This window comes from Lissotriton helveticus, chromosome 8, assembly GCF_964261635.1.
Source record: "Lissotriton helveticus chromosome 8, aLisHel1.1, whole genome shotgun sequence".
NCBI lineage: Eukaryota > Metazoa > Chordata > Amphibia > Caudata > Salamandridae > Lissotriton > Lissotriton helveticus.
This window is the reverse complement of record NC_136069.1, coordinates 192,502,386-192,529,839: the sequence shown is the minus strand read 5'-3', so window position 1 is coordinate 192,529,839 and position 27,454 is coordinate 192,502,386. Positions and strand designations below refer to the sequence as shown.

Sequence of the window (27,454 nt, the reverse complement as noted above, 5' to 3'; positions counted from 1 at the left end):
AGTCCATACCCTCTTCCAACCTGTCTCAACTGGCAAAAAATATATGTATCCCATAAGCGTCTCTGGGAGACATACTCACGCCCCATTCATGTACTCACCGAGTTTATTATAGTTATAAGCTCGACATGGCGCCCAGCAGGGAGGTGTCCCAATAACACAACCTATACTCCAAAGAACGAGAGAAGTACACTTATCAAACTTCTCTTCTCATAATGAACAACTGTTAAATCGGCCCCTTCCATGGACATCGTTTCTTGAAGTTAACAGGTCATGAAATGCAATGTGATGTTAAAACAAGCCCGTAGATGTGAGCCTGAGCATACTGATAAATAGTGTAGGCCAAACCCTCCTTCCGGAGGGAAGACTTCACAGCACTGCCTGCTTCCGGGTCGCCTCGCATACGCTCACCACTAGCATAATTATAACCATTCCTACGTCATCGTTCTTTCCACCCCTCTAGTATAATCAAGATAAAAATGAGGGGTTGGCCCCTTTTTTGATTTTTGGGTTGAGTTCATCTCCTTCATGTAAGTGAAAAATTCCTTTTCCTGTCTTTTGGAACCTCTAACTGTTGGGGTTTGGAATTGACTCACACTTCAATACGTCAACCCCTCGTTTTATCTTGATTATCTCTTGATTATACTAGAGGGGTGAACAGAACGATGACGGAGGAATGGTTATAATTATGCTAGTGGTGAGCGTATGTCGGCCGTTGTGTTCCCTCGGCTTTGAACATACTTGTCCGAGGGGGACTACGTTTCCCAGCATACCTATACGCAACGCGCAGGACGTGATTACGTCATACGCGACGTCACGTGGGGCCGGCAGAACGACCGGGAACGTTGGAGTTTGGCGTTATAAGGCTGAACTCCCGGAGCCGCCATTGACTGCACGGTGACCCAGGAAGCAGGCAGTGCTGTGAGGTCTTCCCTCCGGAATAGTAAGGAGGCTTGGTGGGGGTTTGGCCTACACTATTTATCAGTATGCTCAGGCTCACATCTACGGGCTTGTTTTTACATCACATTGCATTTCATGACCTGTTAACTTCAAGAAAAGATGTCCGTGGAAGGGGCCGATTTAACAGTTGTTCATTATGAGAAGAGAAGTTTGATAAGTGTACTTCTCTCGTTCTTTGGAGTATAGGTTGTTTTGTAAGCAGACCCGATGATGAAACATGTCACACTTCGGTGTGTGAGTGAGGGCAGTTTTTCAAAACTGTTGTATTTTTTTCTGTTTTGTGGTGTTATTTGTGTATTTAATCTCTCCACCCCTTCTTGTGTGTATAACAAGGCTTACGGGGTTCGGGGTGGTAGAGTTGTATATACGGTTGACCCTCTCCCCTCCTTTGTGGTTAGTGACACATATTTGTAGCCCAGAATTGCTGTTTAATACAAGACTTTACCAAGACACAGTCTTTACAATGTGTAAATGTTGTGTATACTGTCCGATACATTTCTCGTTCACCAGGATATCTTGGAGACACATTCACTAGCTTCTGATGATGTTACTTTTGTACTATGGTGAACTCTTATTGTCTCTTATTTTGAAGGTGCTCGCTTTATTACTAGACATGGTGTACAGAAGTGACGAGAAAGAAAAGGCTGTGCCATTAATCTCACGTCTGTTATACTACGTGTTTCCATACTTGAGAAATCACAGGTAATGATCTTCTTAGTTCAGTTTTTGTATACCTGGTTTTTCTTTGTTTCTGCATAATCTGATGTCTTCTTTAAGTCCCCGTAAAGGTCCATCTATTCATGTTCCATAACGCACATCCAGCGTTATTCCTATTGTTAATATTATTATTATTGATAATTGTCATTTGTTCTCTATATAAAAGTACCTCTGGGACATATGGATTTTAGTCAGTAGTTTATACAAACTAGTATTCAGGCCTTTTGTCTCTGCACACGTCATCATTTATTGCTTGAAAGGAGTTTTTTTTCTCTTTGCTCGCGTAAAAACCTACTGTTGCAATAATATTTAAAAGTAGTTGTATCTCCCAGTCTACCTAGTATGAAAATCAGCTTTATATCTCTTTAAACTTTTGATCATGCAATTTCTAAACATATCGCTTAGTATTGTACAGTCACTTTCTTTCCATTAGTAAAGGCATACCCTATTCTTGCTGCAGTAAAATCTTGTATAAAACAAATGTGTGTCTGTAGAAAGGGAAATAATGTCAGCTACTTGTTTAACTCTATTGTATCAAATATGGAGAAACTATCCTAGCTATCAAAGTAAGTATAATGACTCAAGCCAATACTAAGCAGGCGTCCGTGTTCCCACAGTTGGAATTTCATGGTACAGGAATATGATGCCCAGTTTTAGGAGGTGCGGAAAAAATCTCATAAAACCACCTGGTCTCTGGGGCTGAAGAAGGGAGTGGAAGCTCAGCGCAGACCCCAGTGACCTATTCATCTGAAGGGAGAAGCACGTTCAACCCAGACAACCTATATCTGCCTGTCTACCCACACTCTCAACAACCCATCAATTGATAGTCAAGTAGTTTATCTCTTATGCCTGGGACTTGAACTCAAATGCCCAGAAGCAGGGATGACAAATATTGCTGAAATCAGCAATTCCTACCCCAATACATATGCACTTTACTAAGGGCCTTAAGAGGGATACAGGGTATCCTTGCCACCTTCCTTGGGTTAAGAAGCATTTTCCCTGAGTGATACCCCACTCAATAATATTCTTACTGTTAGACCCTGTCCCGACGACACCCAGCTGATCCTCTCCCTCACCAACGAACCCACAACCACCAGAACTAACTTCCACAGCGGAATGAAGGCAGTCGCTACCTGAATGAAATACAGCTGCCTCAAGTTCAACTCGGACATGACTGACGGTCTCATCCTGGCCCCCATCCGTTCAGCCTGGGACGACTCCCAGTGGCCAGCTGCTCTGGTACCCCCTCCAACCCCTACGGACCATGCATGCAACCTTGGCATCATACTGGACTCGTCTCTCACATTGAACCGCCAAATCAAAGCAGTCTCCTCCGCCTGCTTCTACACACTTTGGAAGACCTTCAGAAGAATCCAGAAATACTGTCACCCACGCACTCATCACCAGTAGACTCAACTACGGCAATGCACTCTACTCCGGTGTAACCCAGAAACAGCTTCAGGAAACTACAGAACTTTCAAAACGCTACTGCCAGACTGGTCCTTGACATACCCGATCGGAGCCACATCATACAACACCTCCGACAACTCCACTGGCAACACGCAACAAGAGAATCACCTTCCTGCTCCTCACACATGCCTACAAAGCTCTCCACAACATAGCACCAGCGTACCTGAACCACCTCCTCTCATTCCACATACCCGCCAGACAACACCCGAGCCGCTCAACGCACCCTAACCTCCATTCCCAGGATCCACAATACCAGAACCGGCAGAAGTTCTTTCTCCTACCTTGCTGCCAAGACCTGGAATTCTCTGCCCCTCCACCTCAGCAAGTCTGCGTCACTGACCCAATTCAAGAAAGACCTTAAGGCTGTTGAAATGATGCTCCACATCCTGGGACAATACATGGTGGCTGGCTGATCCCGGTCTACCACCTTCCCCTGCTCAGAAGGCAAGATAACTTAGGAGTCCTCTTTGATGAGCAATTAAATTTCTCAAACCAGATAAATTGCATCACATCCTTTTGCTTTTTCTAAATCGAGATACTAAAGATGTTCAGATTTATTCTCAGGAAATTACAAAAAACTGTGGTAGTAGCACCGGTCCTCTCAAGAATAGATTATTGTTAACAACCTTTATTTAGGGATAAATAAAGGGCTTCAGTTGAAATTACAATCGCTGCAGAACTCGGCAGTAAGGTTACTTTTTAAGCTCCCTAAATTCAGTGTCTCCAAAACGATTTAAGATCTTCACTTGCTGCCGGTGGTGGACAGAGTGAAATTCAAGGTGCTCTGCCTGGCCCATAATGGCCTTGCATGGCTCGGCCCATGTATACCGTCAAAATTTATTAACTTGGCACTTCCCTCGGAGAGACGTAAGATCTACCACAGTCAAACTGGTGATCATCCCACAAACCAAAAGGATCACCTGGGGGCAGAAGATTCTCCTACTTAGCTAGTAAACTTTGCAACTCCCTGCCCCTATCTTTAAGATCCCAAACTCGTCACTCTCTCTTTAAAACATCACTAAAGACATGGCTCTTTGCTGCCTCCTCTAATTAATCCTGTATCCTGGGGTAGCTGTGCTTTTTAGGGTTCCGCTAGCACCAATGTACGCGTGCTTTATAAAATTCTTATTTACAATTTCCAGTAAAAAGAAAATCTGTTTTTTTATCAGGGAAATATGGCTAAGACCAAATGACTATCTTGAATCCACTTTTCAAACCTCAAAACATTTTCAGAACCGTTAGTACATTTTTGACAAACGCACTGGAGTATCTGTGTCCAATACATCAGCTCAGGAGAATCTCTCTCTTAGCGGGCAAATTAATCCAGAGACGTCTATTAAACTCGCTATGATGCTTGGACTGCCAGTGCAATATTGTCCCTCGCTAAAGGTCTGGTGGATTTTCCTGCACCACTAATTTTAGAAGCCACTGTCCCCTGTACTTCTGTGGAATTTCAATATACATTTATACCTCCTCTTGTGTGTGTGTCATTTAAAAGCCTGCTAAAACCATGTCCCTGTTAAGATTAAAGCATGTGGTAAAATTGCAAAACATGATAGGATTCGTTTTTCCAGTTGGATTTTTGGAAGCCCCTTTCTTGGCTTTCAGAGTTCAACGCCCCGCCTTGACCTGGTCAGATCACAGGGCCAATGTGATCAGTAGGTACTTCAATGGAGAGAAAGTTGGCTAGTATAAATCTTGAAAGTTCTTTTTGAAAAGGTCAAGGAAGACTATTTAAGGTTATCCCCTTTTTTCACTTGGGAAATCACAAAGAAAGCTGAAAATGCTCCCTGCACCGAGATTCTGTTCTTCCTGTCTGGCATGGGGGAAAAGACTATCAATATGTTATGCACATTTAAGAAATCACAATTGCTTACTTGTATCATTCATTAGTATTCGTCAAAACCGCATTCAGAGGACCAGAGGGCAAGTAGGAGCTACTGGACCAAACCTTGGTGGTTGAGGCCTATTACTCCTGATTTCCCAGTGACTGACCTGCTATGGGTACCGAGCTACTGGGCCAAGTACAACTTCAGCACTTAACTCTCAGAGGTTCTTTAAAAAGCCCTCACTCACCAACCTAGTTGGTGACATGCTTCATCATTGGGCCCCACCAGGAGAGGCCGAATACCACACTTGTGTGCTGCAATGCCAGAATTACTGCAAAGCTAGTTTTTGTGTGATTTGTGATAAGTGATAGTTGATTAAAAATGTCTAGATTGTGACAAAAAAGGAAAATGTATTAGTTGGCCAATCTGGCATAGATAAAAACGAAATGTGGGATATATAACTGAATAAATTGTTCAGCTATAGCCACTGGTGAGTGGTCAACATGTTTCTGCCTATGTGTGAAAATTAATCAGGCATTCATCAGGACCGAAGAAAGGTGAACCCCGGCGGTATGGGCATGCTAAGGCCCACCCTAACTTGAAGTTATGAGTGTGAAAAATATCATAACAACTTAATTAGTCAGGCACTCCCCGTGTTGAGAGGAACCGAGTTTACACTTACAAATAAATAAGATAGACATTGCCAAACAAACATAGAAAGAAAAAACAAACAAAAATTATGTTTAGACATGATATTCGTGAGTTTGTCATGACAGAGTATACACTTGTCCTCTTCAAGGTGCACTGAAACGGTAACTCTGACCAGGATGTCAGTTGTGCATTTTTTCAAGAGGGGAAAGATCAATGCATATTGTAGGAAGAAATGCCAAAGAGTAATTACACACAGAGTGCTCATTGCCGCGTTTTAGCGGTAATCAGTAATCTGAGAGAGACTATCAGAGTTTTTGCACTCAATATGCCAATAGCGGCGTTTAGCGGTAGTCAGTACTCAGTGAAAATTCAAGACTATGTAAATCACGGCTATAAATCAGTGCTGCTGGGCACGCATAGATCGTAGAAATACAGAGTTTTATCTTACACTTATGGGTCTCGGGGGGGGGGGGGGAAGGGGAGTAAGAAAGAAACGCATTTAGTTGCAAAGCCAGGAACCACTAAACTAAGCAAACATTTCTTACAGCAAGACCATACGACCAATGACCTTAAATGGACTATCATTGAACAAGTGAAAGCTCAAAGAATCACACAATCTCATGCCGATGTGTGGGAAACTAACGCCTTCGCTGCCAAACACCCCCCCCTCCCGAGACCCATGGTGTAATAAGTGATTACACCCCATGTAAGATAAAACTCCTTATTTCTTTGTTCTGATAAGGCACACTCTTTCGTTGTTAAGAAGATATTCCCATTTCACTACAGTCGACATGCAGGTTAAGCCCAACTAGAAGTTGGAGTCTCAGACGCCCCACTCCAACTCTCTTATTAAGTTAAAAGTGTTCGAGGGACAAAATGCTATATAGCAGGCAATTTGCCCCGGAGACGCCTGGCCCGTAATTCTGTCTTATCCGCACCAGTAGGACTTGCATGAAGGAGCTGAAGCAGCCACTGCTGTCTCTAATGAGTTCTTGACACAGATTGGAGGGTCAGCGGTCGGGTGTCATCGAGTTCCTCAAACGTGGTCCTGCGGAGGCAGCAGCAGGGGATGGTGGGGGTCCATGATGCTCTACCGATGCTGGTGACCTTCCTGTGATAAAGTCAGCAGTGCTTTCTAACAAACTCCGATATCCACATTCAGTATAGCTTACAAAAGGTAACAGTTTTGCTTCATAAAATCTAATCACCCTCATATTTAGTTTGGACGGAAAAGTTCCTTGCATGGTGAAGGACATTCAACCCATGCCGTGAGTGCACAACTGTACTGATTTCTGGTTCTCTAATGCTGATTTGTGTTGTCATAGGCAAACACTGATTGTGCGTATGTGCCATGACATAGGCCTGTCTCATGGATTGCGGTCTTGTTGGATCACTGGAGGGGCACACAAAGTGCCACCCTTATAGTGGTGAGAGTCTATTGCCTTTGCGACGAGTTAAGCAGCATGGATGCGATGACGGCAGCATACCATGTAGTGATCACTAGGAATGAACAAGGCTTTTTACCTGCGTCACTGGAGTGAGGACTACAGGCTCACTTATACAAAGTTCTGTTGCTGTGTGCTTAACTCACCCTTGGCCTACATCGGTTTGGTGTGTAGGGCTGCGCAGTGTTCGTTATACATGTGCTGGGTGTATGTGTGCATGTGAATGGTACAGTACAGGGATGATACGTGCATGTGTGTATATGCATGAGCTGGGTGTGTGTGTGCGCCTGTGAGTGGTACAATACATGGAAGATGTAATGCTGTTTAGTGTGTGTGTTATATGCATATACTGGGTGTATGGGTGCCTGTGAATAGTATAATGCATGGAAGAATCTGGGTTCCATTTTGGGAGACCCAAGGCTAACTGGAGGAACATGTGGAGGTAGAGAGATCCCCCGAGACATATTTGTGGATTGCTGCATTACTGTAAGCTGCGGGAGACACAAACTGGAAGGGGAGGACCAGGCCTCTCCTGTACACTTCAAAGAGTGCTCTTTTATTCAGTGAGAGGTCAAAAAGAAGGGACCTGAGCACATCTCAGGAAGGACATGGAGCTGATGAGAGAATCATCAAAAGTAGGGCTGGGATCCCTAGGCTAACATTATGAGATGCATATCACTGTTGCTGACACCCAGGTGTGAACTCTACTCACTCCCTCGGCCTGTGTTGTGGAACTATAAGCTTCGGAGACAGACTGATTTTTAAGAGGAAGAGGGGACAGAGAAGGAGATACTTCACAAAAGCATACCCCCAACATAAAACTTCAAAGATTTAGACCCTAAATCACATTTGTTGTCTGAAAATGGGCTATGAAATTAAATTAAATGTGGCATTTTTAAAGCGCGAACTGTCACTCCCAGAAGAGCCTCCTGGCGCTATACAGATAACAAACGCAGTGAAGAATGAAGATCTAGATGAGGGCAAGGCAAGATTCATCAGGTGATCCATAGATCCATGTCTTTAGGGCCTTCCTAAACTGCATTTCAGATTCCATCGATGTGTTTGGCATAAAATTCCAAGCCTTTGCCCCTAACACAGTAGCCGACTTCCCTCCCCTAGTTTTAAGTTTGAAACCAGGCAATTTGAGTGGATTTGCAGAAGTAGATCGGAATGTCCTCATTGTAGCGTATGGTGTAAATCTTGTGGAGAGATATACTGGCCCTAGTCGGCGATTAGCTCAGAAGGTGGTGAGAAGGAGTTTGAATAGAATCCTCTTGTGTAATGGGAGCCAATGAAGAGTTCTCAGAGCCGCTGAGGCTGACTCCCTACGGGAAGTTTTAAGACCAATCTGGCTGCTGCGTGTTGCACTATCAGTAGCCTCCTCAGTGTTGATTTATTGACCCCTGGAGGCTATTAAAGTAGGCTAGACGTGAGAGTATTAGTGCCAGTGCCACTGTTTTCCTTGCAGTAAGTGAAATCAAATCAAATAATTTTTTCATGGGTTTAATTAGGCCAAAGCATGTACCCACAACCTTGAGTGCATGGGGTTTGAAGGAGAGGGAGGTGTCAAACCACCCCCCCAGGTTTTTAGCCACCTCCACAGTAGATGGAGGGGCTGCTGCCTCTTCCGGCCACCAGTCCTTGGGTTGAAAGGTGTTATTTTTCCATATCAGCAAGATTTCTCTCTTATCCGTGTTACAGCGGAGGTAACTGTTTTTCGTCCATTTGATGACCGCCGTAAGACAAGCTTTGAAATTCTCTTCAGCTTTCGTAGAGTTTTTATCAAGGGACAGGATCAGCTGAGTATCGTCAGCGTAAGATAATGTTTCAATCCCATAAGCCGAAATGAGGGAGATAAGCGGGCCCATGTATATATTAAAAAAGAGTGGACTGAGTGAGGCACCCTGTGGGACTCCCGTGGTGACGGTGCGTTCTGAGGAGAGAAAGGTACCAAGGGAGACTGCTTGCCTCCGATTAGACAGGAAGGATGTGATCCAGTGCCATGTTGGAAATACCGTAAGATTTTAGTCTGGCTAGGAGAATTTTATGAGAGAAAGTATCAAAAGCGGCAGACAGATCCAAAAGGATCAACACTGCCTACCTGCCATTGTCTGTAATAAATTTCAGGGTGTCTGATATCTCCAGTAGCGCATATTCCGTGGAATGTTTCCGGCGAAAGCCAGATTGACGAGGATGGAAAATCTGATCTGATTCACAAAAATTAGAAAGTTCCTTATAGACCATTCTCTCTGTGATCTTAACAAAAATGGACAGTAAGGATATGGGCCTATAATTGGAAAGGTTAGAAGGATCCATATTGTGTTTTTTCTTTAGTGGCTTCACAATGGCAAATTTCCACTCATCGCGTACTGTGCCGGATGATAGAGAGGAATTCACAATATCATTAATCACAGGACTCACTATGTCAGTGATGTGATGTAGTATCATTGGGGGGCATGCATCCAGTGGCAAACCTGATTTGCATGCTAAGATGGCTTCGTGTGTCTGGGAAAGAGTGACAGTTTGAAAGGCGTGAAGGACGGGCCTATCATGCCTGTGATCCAGCTCATGTTCGTTACCAGGTTCTAGTGAGCTTGGAGTTCCAAAATCTTTTTGAATGTTCTTGATTTTATCCTCGAAATATGTTGCAATATCATTGCAAGGAGTTTGGGAGGGAGGAACTTCTGAATGTAAGGCTTTGGGGTCAATAAAAGAAGGGAAGTTAGAGACCCCAAAAAGTTTCAGCTGCCAAACAGCCAGACCTGATATGTAAGGAGGGGAAGCTCTGCAGGACTGCAAGGCTTGCTAGTCTCCCTTCTGGGAGAGGGCTACATCACCCAAAGAATCCAAGACCACCTGACCTGGAGCACCAGCGCCTGCCTGCTTGTCAAGACCATTGTGCCCGGTTAGGAAGAGGAGAGCATTGGTGGGAGCAAGGTCCAGTCTTGGTAAGTGGACCCCCTGTGCGAGGTGTGAGGAAACAGCCAACGGTGGCTCCTCCACTAAGGCTGAGGAGCGTTGCCCCACTGCTCTGCAAGCAGTTTAAAAAGGAAAAAACGAAAATTATAATAACCAATATTATTATCATTTTACTTTTCTGTCCTGCATAGGTGCGGGCGGGGCTGGCCAGAGCAGGGGCTTGGGGGAGGAGTGGCGAGCAAACTCTAAAGTGCGCATGTCGATTTGGCCTTCCGTCTTGGACTGGCCAAACAGTAATGCGCACTTTGCATGTTCTCCAACAGCAGTTGTAGTGCACAGCTGGGGTGGAGCTTAGCGTCGAACCATTGCGCTCAGACCTACCACAACGCTGCTTTTAGGCAGCATCGTGATTGGCATGGGGAGCCTGGGACCCTGAGTGCTTCCTGGTTCCTGTTGTCGACCGAGGAGCCAAAGAGGACCTCTAGGCCATACGGGCCTAGAGGTAAATGTTTTTTTTTTTTTATCATGTACCCCCTTTCCTTCTCCCATTCTCCAACCCCATTAAGTAGTAGCTGTCATTGGAAACAGCTGTTGCACCAAAAGGTTGTTGCCCATGTGCAGAACTGAGTCGGCAACTCCTGTATGCTAGGAGAGGGGCTGCCATGAAGATAGCCATGGAAAATACTGCTGTGAGGTAAGTGCTAAAGTATGCGCGGTAACGTTGCTGTGACCCCATGTGCCAGGAGGGGCCGTCGTGGTAAAGACTGTTGTGTGGTAATGGCCGAAGCCTTGAGTGGAAGCTGTGTGGCACCTCTGTAAGCCAGGAGGGGCTGCTGGCAATATTTGTGCTGTATTGATCGTGCCAGAGCCTGTAAACTGTACGTGGTGGTGAGCCGTAGGTCACTGGGACCAAAGTGGACTGTGACTGGTCTGACCAGGTTGAACAAGTGAGGACGCCATCGGAACATTGTCACCCAAGTTCATAATCTAGGACGGAGCGTCTTTATCACACCCCCATCAGGAATGTGAGTACACTTGCCCCACATTAGCAGTGCAGGAAACCTCTGATCACTGCTGGAGCGTGACCTCAAGGGAGAGAGTGCCTGCACCTTCCAAGTGCAGTCACTGAGTTTGCTTACAGCTGACTTACCTGATTGGGACCTGAGCCGCTCTGAGCGCCTGCAGACGGGGCACACTTCAGGACTTTGCACACTTCACTTCTTCCGGAGCGGGTAAGACTTGTTTCTGGCCTGTCGACCCATGGGGAACTAGTGCTGTGACACTAGGACACTTCTGGGCTTGAATTTGAGTCAGAGTGGATTCTTGAGACATGGACTGCTAGTAGAGCATTCCCTTGATCTTGCCAACAATGATTGGGGAATACCCATGCAAGGAGTGAGTGAAACATGGAATTTCCATTGAAACTCCAGAGCCTTGACCTCAAGGGAAGTTGTATTGTTGTATGTGAATTTGTCATATTTTTCCTTTGTGTGGTTAGCGATAGAAGTAAAATACTTCTCCTTTTTTCAGAAACATAAGCATTTGGCAGGACATTGATTTATTGCAGCTGCTGCTGCCACCCACATATTGAGTTGTGAGCCCATGTTCCCTAATCTGTAACCACATCTCCCCACGAGGTAGCCTTATACTGCTCAACCACGTTTACCACTGAGAGTCAAGTGCAGAAGGTGTACTTGGCCCAGCTGCTCAAAATCGATAGGCTGGGGCCGGGACAGCAGGAGTAAAAATCAACCCCCATGGTTGGGCACAGTAGCCTTTGTGTACCCCCAGGGCCCTCTGGAAGGGGTTCTGACCAAAACAAAAACATAAGTATCCTTAATTGGCCCAGCTGAGGCCCTTACTTAAATCGAATTGAAACATTGCATCATGATTTGAAGATTGCTCTCTATTGAGACTGCTCAAGGAACTTGGCAAAGCTTTCATAATTTTGTAAAATGTAGAGGATGATATCTAGATAAGTTCTCTACATTCTGCTGTCGCACAGCCTAATGTGAAGACAATACGAGGGCTATGGACTTTTTATAGACCATTTATATATGGTATTTGTACCTTTTATGTGGGGTGAAAGTTTCTATGTTGTAACATAGGGCCAGATGTAGGTAGCTAAATACCGGTCTGTAACGGCCGAAAATCGGTGAATTTCCCGTTACCGACTGGTAATTAGCCCTTCCTAATGTCGGAGGCTGCAAATAAGGATTCGGTAATTTACCGATTCCTTATTTTAAGGAATCTGTAAAATACTGATTCCTTATTTTAAGGAATCAGTAAATTACTGAATTCTTAAAATCTATGTAGGTAGCACTTAAGTGAGTGCATTTTTGCTTTAAGGATTCGTTATTTACCACCAAGTACAAGTTGGTGGTAAATACCGAATACCTTTAAAAAAGCAATTATCTGCTTTTTCAAAGTGCCATGTGGCAGACATACTGTGCACCACATGTGCACACATGCACAATTCAAGGGTGCAACAGGGTTTCAATGTGACACCCTGCCACCCTTGAATATGCTCCCCCTATTACCTATATTACCGTTTCAGTAATACCGAATCGGTAATAGTGAATGGCTTCTCATTCATTCCTATGGGCCTCTAGGCCCATAGGAATGAATGGGAAGGTATTCCTTATTACCGAATCGGTATTACCAATTCAGTAATAAGGAATATTACAGAATCGGTAAATGTTACCGATTTATTTTTACCTAAATCGTATTTACTGATTCCTAAATACCGAATCGGTAAAATTCGGTATTTAAGAATCGGTAAATTGAGATTACCTACATCGGGCCCATAGTGCTTTACACAATGGAGGTGTAAAGTGGATGCTTCAGGGGAAGGGAAAGAGGAGATGGAGCGATTGAGGTACAGTATCACTCTAGGCAGGTTGACATGAGTGAGGCTTACAAGAAGAATCAGGCCAGCGAGTACAGTGGTAGACCTGCATAATGGAGTGAGTTGGAAGTGGTAGGAGTGAATACCCTGCAACAAAGACTTGAAATAGTGGGATTTCAGAATCATGCATAAGTGTTGTCAAGTTGTAGTCTGGTGATTCTATAGACCGCATCTCTAGACACAGCATTATGGCATGTCAGATTTGGTTTGCTTGGGGAGTCATAATGGAATGAAATCAGCCAAACAACTGGTTCAGATCGTAAACCATACATGCCATTGATCGTGGAACAAGGACCTCACACCACAGTAGTGCAATGCCTTTTAAACATTGCCTTAACCTTTCATTCCCCTATTAACTCCGTATCTTACTCTCTTAATGACTTTTAGCTGTCTGGATTCATTCTTTGAATAATTAGGGACAATCTTCGATATCTTAACTAGCTGCACCCACACAAGGTATACTCTTTGACTTCAATTTAGAAGCACAGACAAGCAACAAATCTATTCCTAAGCCGAACACTCTCCAATGTTATGTTATGTTATATGTTATATGGTTTCTTGTAACGCGCACTGCTAGTCAAGACTGTCCTGGCGCGAGAGAGAATTGGATGGCGGCTAATATAAAAGCAGGTGGACTACACGGGATGCCTAAAGAGGTAGGTTTTTAGGTGTTTTTTGAAGTATGTAAGGTTTGTCGTGTGTCTGAGAGGGTTGGGGAGATTGTTCCACAGCTGAGCAGCTCTAACCACCAAGGAGTTTCCCCCTAGTCGGACTCTCTTGAATCTGGGGGTAACGAGATGTCACAGGGTGGCAGAACGCAGTTGACGCGAAGGATGGTAGAAAGCAAATCTGGTTCTTAAATAGGGCGGGCATGGGCCATGAAGGGCTTTAAAGGCCAGTGTCAGGATCTTAAAGCGTACTCTCAGAGTTACTGGAAGCCAGTGTAACTCTGAGAGCTGCTTGTGTACACTGAGACTCCTGAGAATGTTAGACAGGAGCCTTACTGTCGCGTTCTGGACCACTTGCAGTTTGTGCAGCAAAAAAGTCAGGAGCACCTATATAAAGGGCGTTGGCATAGTCCAGACGTGAGAGGATAAGTGCTCTGGCTACAGTTTCTTTTGCCTCTTGGGGGAGAAGGGGAAAAAACTTCTGGAGCGTGGTTAGGGCCCCATAGCAGGTTCCCGCCAGACGCATGATTTGATCTGGGAAACATAAGTCGGCTCCGAACCAGATCCCTAAATTCTTTGCGACCCCACCATTCCCAATAGGGCAAGGCAGTCACCTAGGCCAAATGGATTCTTTAAAGGCCGCTGGAAAGTGGCCATACAGAAGAATCTCTGACTCGTTACATTTGAGACAAGCCCGGGCAAGCCAGGCAAACACTGAGGACAAGCACTGCTGGACTCTCTCTGTATCGAGGTTCCTATTGTCCCAAGTGAAGAGAAGTTGGGTGTCGTCGGCGTAAGCCATTGTTTTCTCACCCAAGCTCACAGCAAGATAGACAAGTGGCGTCAGATACACATTAAAAAGTAGGGGACTCAAAGTCGACCCTTGTGGAACTCCTGTATCTACCCTGCTGTTCGAGGAATGGTAAGGGGGGAGCCAGATTTGTTGGTACCGGTCTGTGAGAAAGGATTCGACCCAGCTGAGAACCACGCCCGTGATGCCAATGTCCTCCAACCGAGAGAGAAGCTGGGCGTGGGGAACCGTGTCAAACGCGGCAGAGAGGTCTAATAAGATTAGAGCCGCTCTGCCGCCCCCGTCCAGACATTCCCTAATGGCCTCGGTGACTTCCACGAGCGCGGTCTCCGTGCTGAATGAGGTGCGGAACCCGGATTGTGCAGGATGTAAGGCCCCGGTAGATTCCACAAACTTTTCCAGCTGTCGAAACGCAGCCTTCTCCTAAACACACAATTTATCAACTATCTTTCAGAGCTAATTACTCAATGTCATCCTCATTTCAACAACCCTATCACACTCTGTACTCTCCCTTGATCAATATCCCTCTCATTGCATATGCAATAAGAATATGACGTGGCTCATCTAACCCCTAAATAGCTAGTCTCATATTTATTTAAGCTTTTGCAAAATGCATCTGTATAAGGCATATTTTTTAACAATTAATTTGGTTTCAGATTTTGCTTATTTATTGGTTATTCTGAAAGCCCCCCTGGATTTTAGTTTTTTGTGGCGTGAAACTCATGGCTCTGGTGCATTGTGCCAGAACAGAAAATAAATAAAGATTTTAGGTGACCTGAATTTCACCAAATCTCTTGTAGGTACTTTTCTGTATTTGTCTTCATGAGAAAACCTGTGTAGACCCCTGCCCGATTCGTAACTGCTTAGGATTGATTGTTGACACCATTCCAGATGATAGCAAGCCCCGATCAGTACCATCACAGGAGCTCTATAGCAGTCATTCAGAAATCGTCAAGGCTAACTGAGCCTTATTTTATTATTTTTTTTGTAATGAAAAGGCCCTGTTGGCTGACACCGCAATATGATTGACACGTTCCTGATAGTTCCCAGTGAGTTTACCAGTCCAAGGATGTGTCATCCGAGAGATCTAAAATGCTATAAAATAGGTATGAACCACAATGGACCAGTATGCCTGTACATAAAGTGTTGTAGCAGTCTCTGCCGCAGGAGCTGAACATTGAGCCGATAGTGTTCCAAGAGGTAGGTGGACGCATTGCAGGTGGCTACCGGCAGACTGGGGTAGCAAGGTCTTTGCCACTGGCTTGGATGCAACCATGATACCCTACTCCCCTCCACCAACACTCCCTGCCCCAACAACTATAAAGAAGTTGTCTTGTGGAGGTAGCACTGATGAGAAGGCATGGCTACCAATACCCTCTGTGGGGTGAAATCACGTTTGACGTGAGCCGACCATGAATTCAGCTGCTCAGGCACTTTCTAGTGAGCATGAGCAGGAACGGAGAATGCAAACTACCTAGGGACTCTGCAAGAAGAGCTTAGTGTCCAGAGGCCCTCCCTTCACTGCTCTAGCAGCAAAGTGAATATGAAATGCAGCAATAGAGAACACCACACAAGAGGCAGCAGCCTACTCATTTGGCTTTACAAGTCCACGGAAAGGGGTGAAAAATATCCTACTATAGGCAAGTTGTGAGATCAGTAGCAGCTGTGATTTCTAGCTGTGGAGCACTGTAATGCTGAGATAAGTTTAAGCCTGGAGATTTAACAATCTCCACCCCAGAGCACAGACAATGGATCACCCATACCTATAATAAAGATCTCCTGTAATTCTGATAGCAACATATCTTGGGGTGAAAAGAGGTCAGAGGGATCGATTCCTATTGGACCAAGGACCTGCGGAGCAACTGCAGTAGGGTGAAGGAAGCCTCCTGCACACGATTTAATGTGGCAACTACAAAAGGTGATACAGGCCTGACAAAAGAGGATCTCAAAGCCTACATACAGGAATCAGAGGAAAGACTGGAAAATAGATCTGCAACAAGAGGTGGACACTAAGAGGAATCGTATTAATGATCTGATTGCCTTGTTCAAATAGGATATGGAAGACCTTGACTCCAGAGCAGTTGAGATGGAAGCCACCCTGGAAGAACTTGCAACTACCATAAAGGCTTTACCACAGAGGATGATTGTCTTGGAACAACAAGTAATGGTGCAACAATTGAAGTGCAAGGACTTAGAGAACAAGGCCAGGAGAGACAATATAATGATTGAGAATGCCAAGGAAGAAACAGAGGGATCTAGTATAGTGGCCTACATCCAAGGAATATTTGTTGATGGACTGGGACGGACTGAAAGTAGGCAAGTAGGTGTTAAGAGAGCACACAGGGTATGGCGAGACATCCAGGTGTAGGATTGAAACCAAGAACTTACAAGTAAAGATGACTTTGTTTCCACAAAAAGAAGAAATAGTGAAAGAAGCCAAGAAGTTATCACGGGTAGTGTTTGGCAGAGCACATTAATCTTGTTATATTACCTGCCCCTTCAACGCTGGACAAATAGAGACAACTGCAACCCTTGATAGATGTACTTAACAAGACTTACTTTGCCATCTGTTATGGCCTTTCAGTTGGACTCGAACATGCAACATGTCGCATCAATTCAAGAGGGAATGAAATTACTCGGACAAGAAGCATTGCCAGAAAGCATGGAAGTGATAGGCTATATGGAGTCAAAGGTGGGTCTCCTCCCAGAAGTCAACAAACTGGATACTAGTCGTTGAAGAGGGATCCAGCCAATCACTTGCTGTAGATCAAGTTTCACAGTTGTTCACGGCGGTGTACGGAGAGACAGTGTCTAAGCCGCGGCCTCACCTTGACGAATGCGTGACTACAGGGAGCCGTCCTCGCTTCCACGCCTTTTCGAGCTTTAACAATTGTAAAACTCGATCTTGTTTGAAGTGTGAATACACATCCTGTATGAAATAACAGTCAGTCCTTGATCTACTGAAATAAAGGTAGGAAAGGTGAGTGTTATAAAGGGGATTTTGCGGTCCTGACGAAAGCTAGGTGTGTGTGGTCTAAAAATAAGTGATCATTGGTGTGTGTAAAGTGACTAGGTGATTTAAAATAGGCACCGATCCCACAAACGTTTTAATTCAGAAATGGGACCAGGACTAGGTAAAAACAGTGGGGCTACCAAGAGGTCTTAGGGTACCGGGGTAGCTGTTATGTATATGTGGTCAACATGTTTCGTGCCCCCAGGGCTCAAAAGTCAAGCAGCACTTCTTCTGGACCAAAATAATGTATGAAAGGGCGTGGTCCCCAAAGGATGAGGACCGCGAGGGGACTCCCCAAGATGTGGGGATGTCTGGATGGTGTATAACCGATCCAAAATTAGGAACCAGAGGTGCCTCTCCACCTCACTTGAGGAGTAGAGTTACTTCATAGATGAAGGGGAGGGACCCGACCACTGGAGGGGACCATCAGGTCGAAGGTGCGAGCAATGCCGGTACTCCAAGGCGTCTCCCCAACGACGCCAGGCGAGACACGTTGGAGCAGTGCGGCTGCCCTGTAGAGGAACAGACTCCTTTCTGTGATTTAGATGTGTACTTGAAGGAGCACAGGAGCAGGACCTCTCTAAATAATTAGCTCTTTTGTCCCCCCCCCCGTTGATTTAACGTTAAAAAAATATACCCTGGCCAGCATAGCATCTTAAATAATAGAAAATAACAAACAATATACCTGTAAAGGCAATTTATCCGGACCGGCAACTTTCCCAAGCGCAAGGTCCTTGAGTGCAATCTCAAGCTCTAGCATTGTTATTAGTGTTTCTAGCTCCTCTCTGGTAGTAGACTCCACCGTGGATACATCACATCTAGCCACAAACTGATCAATCTGATCTTGAGGAAGGTATTCTTGGGTATACAATTCAGTATAGTACTGGTGAAAAACCTGCAGTATACCTTCCATCGACTCAACCAAACCGCCCGATCGTTCTGTAAGGTCGCTATACGTTGTAATGTCCGTCGCCCACAAAGTCTTTGGGCTAAAGCTTTATATTGACATGCTATATCACGACTCCAGGCACCATTAATCTTTGCCTTAAAACATGCAACCTTAGTCTGTGTCAGATCACTATCTCGATATGCTCGAATATCCAAGATAAGTTCCTGTTCTGCATTTTTTAAGTCTACCAGCAATTTATCCCTTTCAATTTTTTGTTTCCGCTGTTGAGACCACCCATAACTACAAGTTTCACCCCGCAGCCCCGCCTTAAAGCAGTCCCATACCAACGCCTGGGATGCTGTACCTCTATTATGATCAAGAAATTGCTGAGCCCATACTTGAATATGGCATACATATTCTTCATCAGATAATAATTTTTTATTGAATGAAAATGATCGCTGTACCCGCTGCATCTTAAGAGGAGGCAAATCTAAAACAACAGGGCCATGGTCCGATGTAATTCGTGGCATTACCTGCATACGAGCACCACTCATAAGAGGCCTGGGTAAAATAATATATAATCTAACCGAACAAACTTTTTATGAGGGGAAGAAGAAAAAATATACCCGGGGTCGCCCGGGTTAACCAATGGCCACCCATCTACTAAGCCATGCTGGAGCAGTAATTGCCGCAATGCTCTAAAAACATGCGGCTTACGGCCACTATAACTAGTAAACTGAGGATCCCAAGTAGAGGACTCACCATGTATATTAAAATCCCCCAGTAATAATAAGGGTGTACCCCACAATGCCAGCTCAACATTAAAAAATTGAAGAATCTCAGTTTCGTCTAAATTCGAGCCATATCACGTACATACGGTAACAGTAACACCCCCAATGATACACTCCACAATTGCCCAGCGCCCTAAACTATCAGCTTTGGTTTTACCCGTGGTAGCTATCGTTTGCCGCTCCAGGATAGCAACCCCTCAATTCATAGTAGTCTGCCGTGATGCAACAAATAGTGTGTAGCCCTATTCACTCAGTATCTTCCGGTTCCCCCATGACACATGGGTTTCCTGAAGGCATATAATATCAGGATTAATTAGTCGCACTTCCTGCATCACGCGTCTACGTTTAAAAGCATTATTCAGTCCACACACATTAAATGAGCATATGCCAGAACTATTACTAGCCATTAACCCTAAATTGAACCTTGAATTGACAAAAAACATTAATTCATGACACGAAGAATAAGCTTGCTCCTACAACCTTACAACATATGCTTTGAACTGAGATTTTTCCCTTTACACTCTTACCCCAAAACCTACCCCCCACTACACCATGTGGCCCCTCCCCAAAGACCCACGCATCCCCACCTCCCCACCCCCAAGTGACCCTCCCAAACAACCAAGGCAATAGGGCCTATCGCCCTTTAGATGAGTATGAGAGATTCTCAGTGCTTGGACAATCTCGTATCAGATCTACATAACTGCTAAAAATCAAGAGAAAAAAAAGAGCAAAGAAAGCAAACAATGATCAACAGGGGGAGGAGCCAAGCTCGCGATCGTAATGGTCGCTCTGTAGCTCGGCTCCGTCAGCCTTCCGGCCTGACTCGCATATCCTGCCGCATATCCTGCCCCGAGACGACACACTCGAGCAGAAATTGAAACGCAACGTGTTGCTCTTGCTCACCGTCTGACCTGGAGGCTCCTGCGTGCCGCGGTTCCGAAGTTGTGCCCCCTGAGGGACCGGGGCCTCCGCGGTGATGAAACCGGGGCCTCGCCTATTGGACCCAGCCTGGCGTTGATGTAAACGTCGGCCCCAGCCGAGAGAGTGAGCCACTGGCGAGAGACCATTGTGCGAACATCCCGGTGGTCCTGATCCGGGCTTGCCTTGGCGGCCGTGAAGCTGGTGTGGGGCGCGGTGCTCCGAGGGCTGATCGTGTGAAGGGGTCCCCCCGCCGCTGCTCCGTCCATCCACCCTGGAGCCTCGCGCCCGGGCTCCGTTCATCGGACACGCCAGCGATATTGCAGGCTGAACCCCGACTTTGGCGGCTCTCCTTTCTGCACCAAGGCTACATTAGTGGGACCCCCTTGGTACCTGCGGGGGTCCGCATCTGTGAGCCTGATCCGAGAGTCGCGGAGGGTGGTGACGAGGCTGAATCTACAAAATGGCGGCCGTCGAGCTAGGCCGTGGATATCCTCCAGACGGCGGACCTGGATTGCTGGACTGCACGGGGGCCTGGACATGTGTGCGTGAGCCTACAATTGGCGACCTTCTAGACGCACTACGGTCCTTGCATGCGGCCTTGACCCCCGATGCCCCTGGGGGATCGGTGCGGTCCGCCGCCATCTTAGATGGCCGGTTCCTCACGGTCTCCTCTCGTCTCAGTGATGCCACTGCCTCACCCCCCTCGGCCGCGATGAGGGCTACTACCGCTGTCCGTCGACAGGTATGCAAACAAGTGACTTTGGAACCTCCTGCGCTTCAATGTTTGGATTTTGGGGGCCTGGATATCGTGCTGGGGTCCGATCCTACTCGAGTGTCCGAGAAGCATGGTGGCTTGCTACATATCTTTGCCTTGATGAGGTCGTGTTTCTGTACTGCAGGGGAACCCCGAGACTGAACTCCTGTCTTTTCCTGCCATTGTTAACATTGTTGGGACACTTGAACTGCATACCCGGACTTTTGTTCTCTTGCTTATGGATTGACCTCCCTGGCCTACGTCTTTATCGGACTACTTTTCATTCGTGTGATTGCCCCGCACCGAGTTGCTCACTTCTCGCTGTCATGTGGTGGGAGTTAATTGTGGCTAAGAAAGGCCTGGGGTGAGATACATTGCTCCCGGTGGATTGCTGGTGTACATATCCGTGGCGAAATTTCCCGTATGCATAGTGCTGTGGGTGACCCCCTTGTAAGTTTTATGACGCTCGAGATTGTGTCGTTTTCGTTTAAACGTATTACGATTGAATGGTTGGGCGGAGGGCTGAGGCCGACCGTTTTGTCTTTGCTCCTTTACTCCTCCCTCCTACTTCTTTTGTCTTCATGCCCTTCTTTTTGTCTCTTTATTCCTCTTCTCTTTCTTGTCTCTACTACATTTCGGGTTCGGGATTAGGGCGACAGGCACGCTGCTGGGGGGGTAGGCCGTAGCCTTCTGCAGGGGTGCTGGGTGGGATGGGTGGGATGGGTCTTATTTGCTGGTTTATTTTCCTTAGTTCTATGGCCCTTTTGTGTCTCTTTATAGGGGCGCCGCGACTGTCCCTGCCTCCCGTGGTATGATTGGGATGGGGTCTGTATCGTCGTTGCTCTCCTTCTTGTGGCTATGCTGCCTATCAATGACGACTCCCATCCCCTCCTTGTTGCTAATACTCCTGCTATTTTCTGTGTCCTTGCTACGGGATGCTTGTTTCGGCGCTCTTCTCTTTCAGTCTGTATCTTTCTTTTTCCCCTCTTCCTTCCCCTCCCCTTCTCCTTCTTTCTCTCCCAAAGGTTAGTATGACGGGTTAGTTCTAGTGATGTTAATATTCCGGTTCCTTCGTTCTGTTTCCGATGTACTACTGGGTGGTAGATGTGCATAAGATGAGTCTAATTGTATGTTGATTTGGGTTGACCGCCTCTGTTTTCGTACTGATGTATGCTGTAGTGACAATTCTCCACATTGCTGCCCTTTAGTTTTCTTATAGCCAATGGTTTTGCTCTGGGAACCCGGATTCATTTATGCTGTATCCGAGCCTGTTATACTCCTTATTGTAATATTATAAAATTAACCTTCTTTATTCCTGTTTGTGGGCCGTCCAGATCCTCCCCCCCCCCTCCTTTTTTTTGAACTGTATTGATTGCACACCATCATGATTGTTTATGTATATTTTTCTTCTGTATTTCTTGACTGCTCTATTGTGTCGTGGCCGGCCGGTCTGGTTGTAGGCCCAGATTTGTATATCCTTTCTGTACAAATAAAGGTTTTAAAAAAAAAAAAAACCAATGATCAACAGTTGATCTATGTGCATATTCCTGAATAAATACACATATGTACTCATCTTATATATCACCAATGCACGATTTCATCAACCCATCATCTCAGAGAGTTAAGGTATTCCTTAGCTAAGACCTCAGAAGTGAAAAAACGATTCTGTCCTTTATACACAGTTTTTAAGGTAGCAGGCTGTAAAAGAAAAACCTGTAAACCCTTAGATTGGAATGGTACGATGAGTTGACGTAACCGCCACCGATTCTCTACAGTGGAGTGGCAATAATCGGGGCGTACAAAAAATTCAGTCCCTTTCCCAGATCTCTTTTTATCAGGTCTCGCCAATTCATAAAGTGTTTTTCTTGCCAGAAAGTTATTTAGTGAGATCAATATAGCACGTGGATGTTGAACAGTTTGCCCGGTTCGAACTGGTCGCTGGCGAAATGGAAATCGATGCGCCCGTTGAATTTCCTGGGCCCTGTTCCAGTCTTTAACCTCCGGAAAAACCTCTTCAAAGAGTTCAACTACGAATTTGCGAATATCCTGCCCCTCGTTCCCTTCGGGGACCCCAAGAAAACGCAAATTATTGCGGCGTAGTCGATTCTCCGTATCGGCAAGCTTACTATGTACATCCTGCTTGTGTGCCTTAATGTCTGCAATTTCAACCTTGTGGTTTGCCACTTGATCTTCTAATGTGGAAATGCGACCCTCAACCTCTATCATTCTGTCTGTAAAATCATTACAAGATTTTGCCAGACGTCGAACAGTGTTCTGGAGTTTCCGACAAGCAGTATGGGTTTTTAAATGCTCAGCCCTGGCCTCTAGTCGATGTTCCGATATGGCCTTAAAAATCTCCTCAAGCGAGACTTGGCTAGTGGCCCCCTGACCACCACTAGCCTCCTCAGACAAGTCCAGGTGCGCAAACATAGGATCAGCCTCTGACATAGCCCAGTCAGGAATCTCAGCGGCCCCCTGTTGCCTGATGTTATAATTTCCGCCATCCAGCTCACTCAGGTTATTCTCACTCTGTTGGCTGGCCTTCCCAGTCGGTGTAGTCTCCTCTGTAGTCTCTTCATGCATTGACAAATCTTCCTCATCTTCCAGATCCCCATCAAGATCTGTTCCATCTGATTGCTCAGAGAGAGAATAAAATTTGCTGTCCTTGCTACTCACAGGATCAATAGCTTCTTCCCCAGTGACATAGGTCGCAGTAGCCACACTACGTTCGCTCCCTACATGCTCATCAGTGGATCCAGCAAGAGTTTGTACTGGTACCATTAGGGACTGCTGTAATGAAACAGGGGAGACTACCAGTTGCTCCAGTGCTACCACCAACGTGGTATCCCCATCAATATCGGCGGGATCAGGATCAGTAGGTCTCGCTATGGGAGTCGCACCCTTTTTCCCTGAGGGAGTTTGAAACGTTTTTGGGATCTTGGGTGTAGCCACCTTATCAACCTCGGGTTCCTTACAACTACCCTCTGTACCAGTTTGCGTTCGTTTTGCAGCAAGCGCGGCACGAGTCCCAACCTGGCTCTCACCAACATCTCTAGTTTTCCCACCACGGGCTGTTTTTGGACCCATAGCATGATAATCAATATATAAGAGCGATATAGAAACAGTCAAGGCAGTATTTAGTTAGTAAGCAGATTTCGTTTGTTTTTAAAGAAAGAGAAAAAAAAGAGGGGGACTCCTTAACTAGCAAAGTGGCAAGCTAGCCTCCGCAGTTCTTTCCACTGCACACAAACTCCCCAAAAAAAGCTAAGTTCTCACCATGTAGGTGCAGTGTCAAGATATTTTACTTGCCGCGGCTGCCTTGTCGCTTTTGACAGTAAAACAAAACAGCTCGCTGGCAATTTCTTCTTCTTCCTTATTATTTCGAGTGAAGTTCACGCTTCCTTGCAACAAAGTATTTCTGAGTGCGGCCCAACACGATGCCAAGATATATTCTAAAATCCTCACTAGCCGTTTAATTCAAACTGTACCATCATTGGTGTCTCATTATCAGCATGGTTTTCTTCTAGGCAGAAGCACTGTTAACCATTTACATCGTGTGATCGCTGTTTTGGATTACGCATCTGCATTTCATAAAAATGTTGGCTTGGTGTTTTTAGACGCCGAAAAAGCATTTGATCGCGTGGCGTGGGCATTCTTATGGGCTATTATGGGTAAAATGGGGTTTGGACCCCAATTTTTTTTTGCCTTACAAATTATGTATAAACGACCAAGGGCTAAGATCTGTGTGATGGGGCAGGAGTCATCATTTGTTAATATTACCCGAGGTACACGGCAGGGATGCCCATGCTCGCCGCTATTGTTTGCGATTTATATTGAACCACTGTTGCAGATGCTAGCGGCTTCTCAGCGCATACAATCAATGGCTGTGGGTGATAGCTTTGTACACGTGTTAGCTTATGCTGACGATATTGCGGTCGTTACATCTGACCCGGGACAGGCTTTATTTGAAATCGAAAATATAACACAAGAATTTGGTAGAGTGTCTGGGTAAAAATTGAACATCACTAAAACCCAGGTAGTATGTACTGCCGGGTTATGCCCCAATGACGTACGTGTTACTCATGAGGCTAAGTACCTAGGTATCAAAATCAGGATGTCGCTCCAAGAGTTAGTTATTGTAAATTGGACTGATATACTACAATCAATTAAGTACCAGTTGGAAAAGCTGGAATGTCTTCACTTAACATTGGTGGGGCGACGAAATGTTTTAAAGATGTCTATTTTGCCTAAGGTACTTTATTATTTCCGGACTGTACCGTTGGAGTTGTCACGCGTACAACTGATGAAGCTGCAATCTATTGTAGATAGGTTTTTATGGGGCTGGAAATCTCCCCGTCGGGCGTCTAAAGTCATGACAGTACCTCTTTTAAGAGGTGGATGGGGTGTTCCAAATTTTGCTTTTTATTATTTAGCTTGCCTTCTCCAGAATATTAAAATTTTAGTGATTGGGGGTGAGCCACCGACATTTGAAAGTCCCAATATCTATTCGATGCTATTGGGATGTCAATCTCGACAAATGCTGCTACCCTTTCTCGAACCAAGCTACTATAAAAGAACCAGATTTAAGGTTGTATTAGCCGCATTTCAAGGCTGGCGGCGGCTACGAAAAATTATTTCTCTTTTTTTTTTTTTTTTTTTACTTTATTTGCGACTGCATGATTCATCGCCTTATTCAATCTGTCATTTTCATCAAAATACAGTCTTTTTATCTTTTCTCCCCAAACATATCTCCCTCGGCTTAGGTGGTAACGTCCGTATACATACAGTTGTCCAAACAGGCAGGAAAGTACGTTCTCGTAAGCATTGTATAAGAGGTATAAGAAACCTCTTATTAGAGGATCATCCTTAAGTGTTACATCATATCAAATCCAAGCTGTATATCATTAATCATAGAAAAAACCAAGCCTCAAAAGTATCCCGCCCTCCCCAACTCCCCCCACCCCGTCCCGTACGTCTCCTGGTACCTCAAAGTCCAAGGGCAACACTTCTTGACATATAGAGTGATCCAACTTGGGGTAGTGTGTGGGCACCCTGCCAGCTAGACCTGTGCATTCTCGGGGTCAAGTCCTTACATATTGCACCCGTGAACACCCAGCAATTTAGTTCGCACTTACAGGTCTCCCGCCTCCGATGGCACCAATTCCATTTCTTCTAATTCAAGTAACATAAGCTCCCAGTCTTGCACAATTGGGTATTTTCGCTGCCCTTTCTCTTCCTCCCTACGCAAAGCCGCACCTTCCGCTCTGCCCCACCTCAGCAGGTCAGCCCACCACACCTCTAGATCTGGAGGCCTAGCGGACTTCCATCTCATAGTTAAGGCTCTAATCGCTAATCACAGTGATAAATCGAGGAACTTCAACTGAGCTTTATGGTGTTTGGGACGCTTCCGATGTCCTACCAAGCAATAGAGCGCCCCCTCCGTTACCTGCAGGGCCGTGACTATGCGCAATATATGGCAAACATCCCCCCAATATCTACATAATCTTGGGCATGCACAGAGCATATGAAGGAGGCCGGCCTCATCTGCCTTACAGCGTGGGCAATGGTGGGGCGAATCCGGGAACATTCTATGCAGCCTTTGGGGGGTGAGGTACGCTCTATGCAACACCATGGCCTGAATGAATTTGAACTTAGCATTCCTGGACACTTTCCTGGGGTGCTCCAGGACAATCTTCCAGGCACCATCCGACAGAGCCTCCCCCGTGTCCATTGTCCATGTGGCTCTAAGTGTGTTGAGAGATATGGCAGCATGCTCAGTGATCCCTTTGTAGAGCCATCGCACCAAGTGGCCTCCCGCCCCCATGTAGTAGAGCAGATTTACCAATTCGTGCTGTGCAGGTTTAGTCCGCTGTGGGGCCCATGTATGCCGTATGTAGTGTGATGCTGTAGGGTGTAGAAGGTATAACCGTGGAGGAGCCCCTGTGATTTGCAGGAAATCCAGTAATGTGTCATCGCCAAAAAGGCCACCACTTCGTCCACCCCCACCTCTGTCCAGGGCTGCAGCCTCCGTCGATTCAGTCGTCCCTGTGGTGTCGGGATACCTAACAAAGGGACGTTGTCCGCGTAAGGCATGGTCTCAGATGTGTTCGCCATTGCTTTCTTCCAGCACATCAGGGCTGTGTGCAGAAGAGGATGGCAATCCCGGGGAATCCTGGTCTTAGGCAATAATAGGGAATGCAGCTCACTGCCTGCTAATCGGTCTGCTGTAAAATTAATCTCGTGTAAGTTTCAACCCGCCACCCATCGTGTCAGCCACTGGAGCTGACTGGCGTAATAGTAACCGCGTAGGTCCGGTACTCCAAGGCCCCCCAGTCTAGTGCTTAGTTGAAGTTTACGGAGGTTAAGCCGCCTCCGCCCTGATCCCCAGATGAGAGTGATCAGAATCGTATTCAGCGTATTAAAGATCTGTTGTGGAAGGATAACCGGCAGATTTACAAAATAGTATAACATGCGTGGGAGCATGACCATCTTTGAGACGGCGATTCTACCCATGACAGACGGGGGCAAGGACGTCCAGAACCCTACACTACTAGGGAGACTATTGATGGCCCTGCGAACATTACCTTCAATCTGGTCTTCAGGTAGTCTATAAACGTGAATACCCAGATACTTGAACGTGGTCTGAGCCACTGGAATCTGGCACCGTCCAAAGTGGATGTGAGGAGGGTGGTGTGACTCCCTAAAATAAAA

General features: G+C 45.8%; 1 protein-coding gene across 4 annotated transcripts in view; it reads left to right on the top strand.

Moving 5' to 3' along the window:
- DOP1B (DOP1 leucine zipper like protein B) overlaps nucleotides 1-27,454 on the top strand; it is a 735,954-nt gene that overhangs the window by 504,637 nt on the left and 203,863 nt on the right. For all 4 annotated transcript variants that reach the window (XM_078656883.1, XM_078656881.1, XM_078656882.1 and 1 more), the window contains exon 29: nucleotides 1,550-1,659. In XM_078656883.1, coding sequence (XP_078513009.1) covers nucleotides 1,550-1,659 — 110 coding nt within the window. The remainder of the gene's footprint in view (nucleotides 1-1,549; nucleotides 1,660-27,454) is intronic.